At 36.2% G+C, this 13,722-nt stretch overlaps 1 protein-coding gene across 1 annotated transcript in view; it reads right to left on the reverse strand.

Moving 5' to 3' along the window:
- LOC132699805 (uncharacterized) overlaps positions 1-13,722 on the reverse strand; it is a 33,158-nt gene that overhangs the window by 1,814 nt on the left and 17,622 nt on the right. The window contains exons 2-10 of the mRNA XM_060666702.1: positions 4,692-5,026; positions 2,937-3,230; positions 2,577-2,887; positions 2,383-2,523; positions 1,610-2,330; positions 1,425-1,557; positions 1,098-1,369; positions 642-1,042; positions 9-590 (exon numbers count right to left, since the gene is read on the reverse strand). Coding sequence (XP_060522685.1) covers positions 9-590; positions 642-1,042; positions 1,098-1,369; positions 1,425-1,557; positions 1,610-2,330; positions 2,383-2,523; positions 2,577-2,887; positions 2,937-3,230; positions 4,692-5,026 — 3,190 coding nt within the window. The remainder of the gene's footprint in view (positions 1-8; positions 591-641; positions 1,043-1,097; positions 1,370-1,424; positions 1,558-1,609; positions 2,331-2,382; positions 2,524-2,576; positions 2,888-2,936; positions 3,231-4,691; positions 5,027-13,722) is intronic.

Here is a 13,722-nt window from a genome sequence, read left to right on the forward strand (position 1 = left end):
AAACTTACCGTCATCATAAAATCGGTTTTGAAGAATGAATCTCTTAATAGGATCGGTGGATCGACGATCTGGTAATTGTTATCCAACCTTGGGATGTGAGGTCGCAGAAGCGAGTGTCCAATTCTATAAGCAGCCGTTGCAAATTCCGTAAATATGGACGGATTGCAATGGGGGTTGTACTCTTTGTAATATCCTTGCGATTGCAGCTTCAATCCGTACAGACTCATTGCGTTCCAACCCAATATCCTCGGTAAGAATTCGTTATATGTGATGTGCTGTAAGTTGGCGACTACAATCTTCCTAGCTTCCTCGAAAAGCTTGTCGTGGTTCCAGTGCGGATTGATGCGTTGTAAGCTATCCCTCACTCTATTGTGTTCCCTTAAATAAACCGTGTGGATCATGGTCAGGCCCGGTTGTTCCGACGCTCTACCGTCACCGGCGATGAAACATAATCCAGACTCGGATTTGCATTCTGGATGCGTTGGACTTCTTGGCAGTAAATCTTTAGTTCCGACTGGGAGGATCGTCGCGTTCATTTTACCGAGATCGCCCTTCAAATCTCTTAGAACGCAATGGTTCTCCCCGTATACCTAAGAGCAAAAATAAGTATGGCAATAGCGATTTCGTTTTGAAATAGTTACCATCGATCCGTCTAGGAAGGCAGTGTTTTGGTTAACTTGCTCTCTAGGGCCAAGATGAAGTTGTCCAGGTAAAGTTCTCATTGAAGGAAAACACATCTTTTCCCCTGTAGCTAGATTATATTCGGGATAATAATGATCACCAGGGGGCACAGGGAATGGATTACATTCTGGGTGTACGGTTCTTTGGCTGTCACAAGATTTACAGGAAGGAATGGATTCATGGAACCCCTTATGTATGGGCGTCATAGTAAGATCGTGGTCGAGGAATTGTGCGAATTGCATCACCATCAGAGAATATCTCTTGTGTAAATTGCTTATGTCCGGATGCACAGTTGCAGAAACGACTCTCGGATTTGGAAGCGGGACTCCAGTAACCCCCGTTATCTTGGGCTTTGAAATGCCTAAAGGAAAAGGGTTGCCTTGAATGCAATCAGCTTACATTATGCGATACTCTACCATCTTCGTAAGCGCTCGGCAATAATCGATTGAAAGTAGTCAAACTCTTTCCCCATTTAGGTCGTTTTAAATTATTACAGTGCCCTGTAAGAGTTCGATACGGCGACGAAGGATCGCAAGGCCCGTTTTCGTCACAGTTCGCGTCAGGTTCGAGTGCTTCAGCGGGTATTAGTTCAGATATATCCACGTGTTGTAGATCGTCCGTGATATGCGGTTGAAATAGAGACCCCAATGAATGTGGATCAAATATCTGACGCCTTTTTCTCTGGTGCCTTAACAGGTGATGTTATTTTCGAGACCGGAGATGCTGCAAACTATTTTACTTACCCTAGTGAATTCAGTATTTCATTCGATGCCAACTCGAACAACAGTGAAGTGTTGGCTTGTTTAATTGCTTGTTTATTTGCCTTGCTGAACGACGCAGCTATTCCATAAGACGATTTTGGATCCACTCCTCCAACTGTAACAGGATTGTTGTGTTATACCCTTCCACATATAAAACACTCACTAACCGGATGACCAGACTTGATATTCCATTTTTCTTCTCTCCAAAAGCTTTTGTTCTGCCTTGGACAACGCATCCATTAGAAGGTCCTCACCTATATCGACTTTGTGGTTCATTTCGACCCATTCAGAGAGCTGCGGTAGAGGATGTTGATAGCAAGATATTCGAGCGTTCAAGAAATTATCTTCTTGAACGAACGCCTTCGGTTGGATTTCTTCCAAGCCGTCGGTATTTGCACAAAGCAAGGCAGCGGCCGTAATCTTTTTTATCTCTTTCAGTTGACTAGTGGTAAGGGAACTAGGGGGCAGATCGTTCTCATACCAGAATCGGTCGCTTTTCTTCAAAAGAATAAACTGTTCTTTCAGCAAACAATTGAGCGTTGGCCCGACCATCGCTCCTGGTACTGCTTGTTCCAGTAGGCCTCCCGCCAAAAGGTCTATGTCTGCAGTTGAATTGTACAAATACTTAAGAGCCTTTATGTATTCGGGTTTTATTCCCCTGTGTTTGAGAGTCTCGAACAATGGAGGTTTGGCAAAGGTGATATTGTTGCAGTGCTGTACCCAGTTTATATATCCCAGTATGCCGTGGTCTCTGCCCATGTGTATGAACAAAGCGGACGTGTCCCAATCTCGTCTCAGTGGGACTTCCATGTGCATGCTTGGTGTTTGGGCTGGGAGGCTAATCAATACATCTACCATTTCCGCGAAAGTTGTGGCAGATTCGTTTGTCTAGAATTCGAACCCATCTAAGGAACATTCCGCTCATTCAACATTGACTTACCAGACTATTGGGGAGCATCGAAAGCAACGCAGGTAGCGCAGTCAGCGCTACTTCGTTATAAATTCCAGATTTTCTTAAGCTGGAATATTTCGAGAATCGTCCGTGGGGCTTTAAATTCAGTTCCGAGGTGACAATTACTTCCTACGAACATGAACTTAACTTAACCGAGTGGTTAATGGAACTGTTTTTTATACCTGGCCCAAAATAACCGGTAAAAATTCGTTGTAAGTTATGTGCTGTATTTCGGCAATCACTATTCTCCTGCTCTCTAGAAACAACACTTCGTCTTCCCAATGCTTATTGAGCATAGCCAAACCCACAGCAATTCTGTTGTGCTCTTTGAGAATCGCCGAGTAGAGGGCATTCGACTGGCATAGAGAACAAGCCGTTATGTTAACTAATCCAGAGTCGTAAGTACGTAATTTCCGAATTTGATCCTCGGTATTTCCATATACGGCGGAGCCATCTAAGAAGGACGTAGCCAAGTTCATCTGGTTTCTGTGCCCTAAATAAACAAAGACGACTATTTCGACTACAATCGACTACAAACTTACTTAACTGGCACTGTTCCGCGTCGATAGACGGGAGAGTGCGCATGTACTCCTTGCATTGGCCATTTCCTAGTTCAGAATAACACTCTGGATGCCTATCTGCAGAATCACCGCAGCAATCTCTGGCCTTGAGGTTACCGGTCATGGCCAAGTCGTGCAGGAGCAGTTCGCTCCAGGCTCCCAATAGGGCGGTGACAGAATCGTGAGGTTGCGCCGGAATATTTTGAAGCGTGGCAGCCACTTGCAATGGATTGGGTAGGGCAAGTGACAAAATCGACTGTCTCGGTTTTTTCTTTCCTGTAATTGATAATGGTTCAGCATAATGTCACGGTTTTAGCACCCTGTTATCATCATGATTTTGAACATGCAGAATTCAAAAATACTAACAGCAGACTGAACTGTTACTAAAATAACTCTTCGTCTTCCTATCTCAGAATTAGGAGGTTTGAAAGAACTTTAAAAGTGTATCAGCGAAAGTTCACCATAATTAAGAATGTAATCGCGAAATCTGACCCCATCCTGTTATCATTTTTGAATTCTACAGCAGGTAATGTTCAGATTTTCACAGTTTTTAATGCTTTATGACATTTAAAACAAAAAAAAAGATGTGTGGCGTAAAAGTTGTGAATCTCATAACATTGCTGTTAACATTTTTGAATTTTGCATGTTCAAAAACCACCAGGCATAGTGAAAAAGCGGATTGATTAAAAAAAATAATAAAACCAAAAACCTAAAATTTAGTGCAAGTAAAGTGGTTTTTAGCAATCGTTCTGTATTTCACTTACATTTTTAATTCACCAGTCGTTCTTTTAAAATTAGCAGAAGACGAGGTAACTAAAGGAGATAAAATTTTTTAAAAACGGATTTTTTCGATGAAAAAGATTTTGAAATATTTTTTTTTCCAAGAATGTGGAAAAAATATATTAATTACGCCAGATGGGTTATATAAATGCCACGAGCCAGCAGGTCCGTTTACATCTCTGGTGGAGTTATTTTTTTCTAAAATAATTTAATTTATCAGGAGTTGTAAAAAATAATTCAATTTTCTGATGCGTAATTGTGAAATTTTAAAACTAAAAGGCATTGCATATTTGAAATTCAATTTATAATCATATTTCTGAAAGATAAAAAAAAAGAGGTGTAACAGCAATTTTGCTCGTTTATAGAATTTTAAGCACAAACCTACGAAACTATAATTATAACGAACTATCTTAATTATTTTCCATCGAAAACAAAAAAGCAAATATCATAACCCCTCGAGCGAGATTAGTTTTATCAACACAATTTTTTTTGTGGCAATTGAACCGATAATGCTTTGGACAATATTTTATTTCGACTGATATGTTTTCCTCATGCCAAGAGTCATAATTACTCTTAATTTAGCTTCTTATCACAACGCCAAGAGTAACAATTGTTTACCTCTGAAATTTCATCGTTTAAAAACTTATAAAAGACTGGACAAAAACAGGGAAAAGGCTAATGAAATAATTAATTTGAAATTTGTAAGAGAGATAATTTGTTAGAATTAAGAAGGCTAGTTTTCATCGCCGTAATCGTTGTTAGGATTTAATATTTGCAATATAAAGTTCACAACCATGCTTTTATGACTTTTTATACGTTTATTTACCAAATTATTTTTTCGATTTGTAGTTTATTTATACTTCTAAATTTAAAAGTTTCGCTATCATAAATTTTAGTTTGCATTTTGGTTGAAGACTCCAATTAACTTCGATATTACCGACGCATTTCTAATATTACCATCAGCGTAACTTGGTGGCAGCATTCTTAAAAACGGGGCCCCGCGAGTGCCCCAACTAGGGTGTCTGACATTGTTGCATTCACCGGATGGTCTTCTGAATTTGCTCGGAGGACATGGCACCGTGTCTTCTTGCCGAGAACATTTATCGAATGGCAGCGTGCTATTAATTTCGGCAATCAATGCCTTTTGTACTACGGACCTCAATTCGTTCGGCACAGGACGAAGATACGACGTTATGTCGAATTCCGTTTGGATGAGGCCCGAGTGACCACCCGTCAAGCATGTGATCGACAGGATCGAGATTACCCATAGCGTTGTGCCCATCAACCGAAACCTGTAAAAAATAATTATCTTAACTTAAATGCTATGAAATTCCAATAATATAAAATATACAGTGGTTAAAACATGTAGGGCCGAAAGCAGTAGTTACACCTTTAACATTTTTCTGAATCTGAGTATTTTTAGGACTTTATGTTGTGGTATTGTTACATTACATTTCTATAATAAACTGGCCTAAAAGCGTCCAAGAAATTATTCACTTCCCTTATTCGATCCATTACGCTCGAACGTCCCGAGCGAGTTGCTTCTATATTTGTGTTTGTTTAAAAAAAATGAAGTAATGCAAGCGAAATTTACAACACACTGTACTAATAGACCGTATTTCATTCAGTTTTTTCTAAAAAAAATGTTGCGTAATATTAATCTAGCCAATGGCTTCTTCAACTCAACCTGCCAATCATTCTTCTTAAATATAAAAGTATGCAAATATGATCTCACAGTGCGGTCATTCCAGGCAAGTACGAGTATTTAGATTCTATCTGTTTGCCATAATTGAAAGTAGTGACGAACGATGACCACCTGCATACATAACTTTCGTAAACTTTTAATTTCAATCACCCTTTCTAATTGTTGATCAGGAAATCAAAGCCGAACTGCAATGATATTTAAATAGAAATTTCAAAGACATAATAACCCTCAATAATCTATAGAACTCGGGAAAGAAGTTGCAAAAAATCTATTCAAGACAACAAGAGAGAAATTCGGATACGAAAGGACAGTTGGTAGAAAAAAACAGATGACAGAACAAATCATGGGACTGATGGAAAAACTGCACAAATATAAAAACAGAGACAATGATACGTCACGAAATAAGGAAAGCAAAGAAAAGCGAGATTGTAAAGAAATTGAGTGAAATTTTTGGGCAAATACCTGGGTTAACTTACATATACATATACTTAACATATATCTATTATTTTATATCTTATAATATATTAGTGCTTCTTAAAATAATAAAAGTAGTCCATCGTAGAATACACAGGAAGGTGAACGAACAGCGAAAAGACTCGAGAAGTATAGAAAACTTGGTATCAAAGAGCACATGTAAAGACGCAAAAGATCAGATCCGAAGACATTTTCGTTCATTACGTATTCAGTGAAGCGTTTGAGAACTTCGAACAAATAATATAGATAAATTGCACCCCAATAGCGAACCCGAGATACTCAGATAACTCCGTGTTACTAGCAAATATGAGTCATGAGTTACAGAATGTGTGAACCCGATGCAATGAAACTGGCAAACAATACGACCCAAATATTACCTCAAGGAAAACTACATTCATGATCATTAGCCGAGACTAACTGATGTACGCGAAGTCAACACTCATCTACTTATAGAGCTTTAAGCTTTAAAATCATCGCCAAATCCCAAATGAGTTGCAAACAAACTTGTCAATGTCAATGAGGTACACTCTACTGTCGCTGCAAACTAGACAGTCAATTTTGAAACTTTCCGCCAAAACCACAAGCATTGTATTTAAATGTCAATAACTTGCGGTGAACTCTATCAATGACATGAATAATCAAATGACAATGAAAATTATTTTCCAACAGTTTCTCTTGTTCTTCGGTACAAGATATTTTTAGCTCGCTTCTTAATAATACAATTTTTAATTTATAATTATCGAGTTTATTGAATGCCAAGAAATTGCTAGTAATTTGTTCAAATTGACCACACCGAAATTAACGGAAATGACTACTGAATGATAGTTGATAATACACTCAAAATTGCTAGTCTATATAGAAAAGGAGAGCGTTAAATTCCTAAGTTAGATGCTGACTTGTACCGGACAGAATTATGGAATACATTATCCTTTGTCATATTGATCAAGTTACAACTTACGCAGGTGTTGAACAAACATGCCATTCCAAAGTTTTCATATTTACTGAGATGTGTAAAAAAATTTAAAATCTTTAATTTTTTTGGCCACTTATTTTTAAGCAGATTTCAGTATGATCCATTGATGCACACGTATGCCAAAATAGCATAGGTAACCAGAACGGTAGGGATGGACAAGATGTGATCCGTGCCTTTTATACTCGTCATTGTCTCGAAATGTTATTTTAATGACGCAAATGTCTTTAACATTGCTAATTCGATTGAATGTAAAACTGAACTACAAACAATAAAGTCGAATGACACACAATGGAAAAATTTATTGTAGCGGAACAGGTGTCGATATAAAATTAAGTTCTATGCTAATAATTCTTTGTGCGAAGATGATGCTGCTTCGTTACCCGCGACGATCTAAATAGGAATGTCGAGACGTCCAATATCAACACGGATACGCATGTGTTTTTCATTAACATTATAATGTTCACGGACAAACTACGCGTGCTTTCGGATTCATTTTTAGCAGGACCACAGAACTTGTTTTGATCGGCATGAGTAATACCTTAAAGTTTAAGGTCAGAAAATTGAAATAGGATGTTGACTGAGAATTCTGGATAGTTTAAATATGAAAACGTCCCATAAACGCTCGTCTCTATGGCTTTTTAGTAATATGAAGCAATTTCTTGCAGTTGCAATTTATGACATCATTATGGATCGGATGTAGAACTTATAAGCAGCGTTTCACTGAACGAAATAAAAAAAAAGTAAATATAAATACCACGCTGCGCTTATTGTGAACCGTCAGGAAATGTTTGTCAAAATAGTAAAATCAACAATGGAAAAAAATGCAGTTTTTTTAATGAAACATGAAATTTTCCAAAATCAAATTTCTGTTCCATATACAAGTAATATTTGCAGTTACACATGATGCTCTAAAGCCAAAATGGAAAAAAAAACTACCAAATACCTTTGCAGATGCTTGGTTGGCGTTTTCATTTATGTATTTATTTATTACATGAATCAAAAGAGAAATGGAAACTTCGCACTTCTGGAGAATATTCATAAACAATAGAATAACGGAGGATATATAAGTAATTAACATATGAATAATACAATATGAACATAATAACAAATATATGAAAACTTGACCGTGTTCTGACACAAAATTTAGTCCGATATCTATAGCTGGAGGTGTCAGCTTGGTGAAATATTTTACTGCACTTAATATAGCTGAGAAATTTACCTTTTAGAAAAAATGTGTAATAAAATTGGATGTATCAGAAGCATAAAAAAAATAGTATATTATGCAACAAGTGCAATAAGCGGCATTTGACTCACGAGTTTATTTGTCACGAGCGGAGTGGGCGTTTAATAAACGATAATACTTTTTCTACGACAGTTAGTTATTGGGTACATTTTCGCAAAAAAGCACGAATACGTTGACTGACATTACCGTCAGAATTGACAAACGTCACAATTCAAGGCGCGGGAAATATCTCCGAAAACATCCGATTGCTCCCGAACGCATGCGGTTAAATCTCGGAAATGTGCGAAGTGGCTCAAATCCGTGGGCAACGAAACTGAAGTGATTAAGTGGCGCTTCTCGCACGCTAGATCGGTGTGTAATTAGACTATTTACAGACGGGAGTAGCAAAGTCATTACTTCAGTTCTTTATCTTGACAACTTCGGTATTTTTCTATACCGCATATTTCTACTTTTTAACAATTGATATTTACGAGTCGCCCCAATTCGACTACGTCTTATCGCGAAAGCAATGTATTAAGAAATACGGCGTTCCTTGCGAATAAATTGCATAAAATCTCTCTCTCTCTCTCTCTCTCTCTCTCTCTATAGCTCTACAACCCAGGGTGGGTCTTGGTTGACTTCACAATCTGCCTCCATCTGTCCCGATCAATCATTATTTCTTCGACCTGTTCAATGTTTAGCGTATTTAGGGCTGCTGTTAGGTTGTCTCTCCAACGCAATCTACGTCTTACCAACGGTCTTCTACCATCCGGTACTTCTTCCCACACTAATTTAATTTTGCCTTCTGACATGGCCTGCCCATCTCAGTCTTTCCGACTTTATTATTTTCACGATGTCTGGGTGATTGTATATTTATTCCAATTCCCTCTTCGTTCTAATGCGATAGTGTTGAGTGACATCATCTTTGGTTGGTCCGTATATGCCCCTTAAAATTCTTCTCTCTGCAATTCTTAGTCATTTTGTTTTGTTAATGACCATGTCTCACACGCGTATGTCATAATCAGTCTTATAACTGCGTGGTATAGGTATTCTATTATTAACTTCCGTCGTACTGTTGTTGTCTGAGGTGATGGTCGCTCGCAAATATTTAAATTCGTGGACCCTCTCAAAGTTGTATTGGCCCATACAGACATTTTGTGGTTACCATGTACTTTGTTTTGTCTTCTTTAATTCTTAGACCTAGTCGCTTGGCAGCATTTTCCAGTTTGACGAAGTCCTCTTTAACATTGATAGCTGAGTTACCCACTATATCCATGTCGTCGGCGTACGCCAGTATTAGACGGGGTCCCTGGTTTCTAAATAGCAGTGTTTCTGTATTGGCTTTTCGTACTATGCTTTCTAGAGCGATGTTGAAAAGTAATGGTGATAGTGCATCTCCCTGCTTTAACCCGTTCTTGACTGCGAAGAAGTCTGAGATTTTTCCTCCTACTCTGACGGTACTTCTCGATCCCTCTATACAGGCCTTTGTGAGATTGATTAATTTTATTGGTATTCCCAATTTCGCCATAGCACCCCACAATTCTACTCTCATTATACTATCATATGCCTGTTTGAAATCAATAAAGATGTAGTATTTTATTATATTCTCCATTAATTGTCTGATTGTGAAAATATGGTCTATTGTTGAACGATCTTTGCGAAACGCGCACTGGTAGTCGCCTATTTGGTATTCGACGTAGTAAGTCAGTTTTTCCAGCACAATGAGGGAGAGAACTTTTTAGTCTGTATTTATATACCTCTGTAGTTTAAGCACCACATTTAATTTCCTTTCCTGTGTATGGGTATAATTACACTTTCCTTCCAGCTTGATGGTATTTGCTCGTCTGTCCATATTTCACTGATTAATTTATGCAAGGCTAGTAGCAAAGTCCTACCCCCATTTTTTAGACATTCTGCCGGGATGGTATCTTTTCCAGGTGCTTTGTTGTTTTTTTAACTTAAGGGTTGCTTTTTCAACTTCATCTATTGTTGGTGCTTCCACTAAGAGTTCTGCAGTGTAGTAGATAAGTTCCTCCGTTGTATGATCTAGCAGAATATTCAACAGATTCCATAAAATGTGATACAATTAAACGTTACTTAACATTTTCAAACAAAAGAATTAAAATCACTACTTTATCTTGGCTTAATGAAATATGGCGATATAGTTTTAATGGTAGCACACTATACCGAAGAAAATATTGGGAAGAAAATTTAAGGGCACATTCAACATTCAAAAATATGAAAAAGGAGGTGTATGTCTTTCATATTTGGCAGTTTATTTGAAATTTATCGAAAACGCTTTGAACGGACGAACCTACATCAGCGGCGTCCCATGTGTACGAGTATAGAGAAAACTGCGTGGCAAAAGTTAGTATCACTTAAAAAATTGTTTTAATGATCATTACAATCAAGCTTTCCTCCGATTATAAATTTGAGCATTGTATTTTGACTATTTTTTCTGGCAACTAATTTAGTTTTTCCTGTACAACAATACAAAACCAAAAGCACGTTTATCCTACTTTCTATTTTTTGGCAAAACCAATGTCGTACAGGATTTCTGCGCTAAACAAAGTTGTTGAAAACAATTTTGCACAATTTTTCGTGTGAAATATTGGCGCGTGCCAAGACACATCCTTATCTTCAATAAATTTCAAATAAACTGCAAAAGAGTGAAAAAGTTTAAACAACCAGTGTGGTTTTGAAATGAATCCATGTTTGTATTAACTTTTTTGCCTTTTAATTTTCCTACAGCTATTGCTATAAATGTCGACAGTGGACAGTGAAAACCTATGTTAGAAAATGTTGAAATTCTGCTTTTGGGAGTTCGGTCTATCCAATTTGAATAATATTGTTGGGTACGCTACTGATTTAACCCTTACCGAAAATCGCCACGCTGCTTTTCCAAGTAACGTTTGCATTTTAAATACTCTAAAGAACTTCGCACCCATTATTTTTGGATGACCTAATTTTAGACCAGAGTTTCCGCATGCTTTTATTAAACATCCTGTATATTTGCTTTCATTTTGAAAACCTAATCCACCGTTCGAACGGGTACCTTTCATATCGAATATTTTGCGGCGTGCCTAACTTTCACACCTTTAAAATTCGCTTAAGCCTAACTCATATCCGCATAGTTTTATGTGATATTTATATACCCGACTTAAAAATTAGACAGGTTTCTTTACACAGGTTTTCTCTAAAAGTGACGTCTGTAGCATTTTGCCGAAAAGGTGTAGCAAATAGAATCGGCCAAATTAACTCAAAAGTCAAATTAAAGAACAACCCACGACAAAGATATTTTTTTAGACTGCTGTACGAACTAGTGTGAGCGTGTATTCAAATGTCAAAATAGCAGAACAGTCTAGTTTATCAAAAATTCACGACATCTTAGTAACCTAATTTAACTTATATTTTTCATTTAGTCAACAATTCTTTGTTTACATCGGAAGTGGGATATTAAAATAAAGGATTTTGTGGGAACCAATGCTGTGGTAATATGATTCAGGCAAATGAGTCTTTGTGCCATAAAGCTCTGTAGACAAAGTTTTGAACCGCGATTTATGCCGACCTACACATGTATCTTATTTTTGTCAGCCGAAATTAAGACCTTGATTTGAAAAGAGAACATACTATGGTAACAGGCCAGCGACATTAAGCTGATTTGATTTTTATTTTTATGCCACTCTACATTATGTTATTGCATGTTATTGTTTCTTTTTAATTATTTTCTTCCATTGGTAATAATAAATTAGGAGTGGTTTTACAAATTTCCGCTTTTTAATGTTTATGGCACAGTGTACAGGGCATAGTTATGAGAATGTTATTATTATTACCGCCTTGAAACAGTATTACGCCATTGCTAGTTGGTCGCTTAAATTTGATGATCATTTCCCGATGGTTATATAAATCGCGAAATCCTCGAAAATTATCCGTCAACAATGTATGCAATCAAATATGCAACACGTTGAGAAACTTCATGGCGTTTGTCCAAATAACACACATAAATTATTGGTTTAGATTTAAAACATCAACTATTTTCTTTTTTCCTCTTTTTTTGCTTATCTGCTTCAAACGGATTTACATTTAAAACAAATTATTACTCGCTTATTACAAAAGGGCATTTTCCGTTCTCTTGTAATAACAAGATGACTGCATTAATCAAACCGGAACCTTTATATTTTAATGGCTGTTGGTTGTTACTTCTAAAGGAATTCCTAACATTTTCAAAACGAAATGTGACTGCGTGCTCCCTCTCGGTAGTCCAGATTTTGGTTTTGTTAGGTACTGACCACAATTTGCATTTTCATTACCCACAAGGTTTAGTATCTGTTTTGTTGTTGTTATTAAAAGTAATTCATTTTTTACATTGTTATTGTTTAAACATTCATTTTATTATCAAAACCTAAGTAAAAGTAATCAGCTATGGTTGAAAATAAATCTTTCCGTTTTATTTAAACGATTAAAAAAGTCGGTTTTTTATTTCATATTTTAGTGTGTTTAATGTGTAATCACTAAATCGTACATATGTACTAATATTGTCAATTGAAACTGGGGGCGAATGTAAATGTAAAATATTATATTTTATAAGAAATTTATTATAAAACCAATGCATAAAACTGCGTTTTAAATAGGAAAACCCAACCGAAGAAAAAATTAATATGGCATGTGCCTAGAACTAAAAAATAGGATTTTTCTACTCTAAGGACAGCGTTAACAGAAAGGAGAATTACTTTCATTGCAATTTATAATCGTTCGTATTAAATCTAGAGCATGTTTAAATTGTTATTTTAAACATTTAAAATAATATTTTCTTATTCTTATTTTGTTATTTGTGTCATTATAATTTGAATGGATTTTTTTTCAATTCAAATGCAGACAATATTTTTGTTTTAATAATATTAAGAAATAAATATTATCATGCACATGTTATTTACAAGACGATATTATAAAATTATATAGCGTCTTATTGATTTAATAAAACGCACCAACGAAGTAAAATCATATTTAATTTTGATCAAATTGTTTTCTTTTTCTTTTTCTTTTTTTGTCTGAGTGGAAAATATACTATATCCACAGTTTTTCAAAATATATTTCTTCCTCTCCTCTCTTTAGTCGAAAAGTATGTTAAAAATTGAGCAACTTATAATAAACATTGGTGCAATTTCGGTTTGGAGGGAATATATAAATAATAAATAAAATAACTTAATATTTAAATGTTCTGTTCTCTAGCAAAGCTTAACGTAGCTCAACGAAACTTCAACTGCAATTTTGATGAAACCACATTCTTGGTCATATATTCTTTTCCGAATTTTTCCGAATCAAAATTTTGTTTCATCCTGGCGAATATAAGAGATTTTCGTAAAAAAATGCCGACTAACCACGCGAGCAGTTGGAGAGTTATCAAAGATAAAAATTAAAAGTAATGTAACACCGGTATGAAAGTGGCAGACAGGAGAGAAAGTGGTGCAATTTTTTTATCAATATTATTTACTGTAGTACCTACTAGGCCAGCACCTGACTGCTAGAGATAACGCGAGTTTCAATATCTAATAAATTTCGAAACGATTTTTCATTAAATTATGGCCATTCGTTTATTACGAAAATACCAGGCACA

The sequence above is a fragment of the Cylas formicarius genome, unplaced genomic scaffold, assembly GCF_029955315.1.
Source record: "Cylas formicarius isolate icCylForm1 unplaced genomic scaffold, icCylForm1.1 PGA_scaffold_3__17_contigs__length_32017465, whole genome shotgun sequence".
In the NCBI taxonomy this organism is placed as follows: Eukaryota; Metazoa; Arthropoda; class Insecta; order Coleoptera; family Brentidae; genus Cylas; species Cylas formicarius.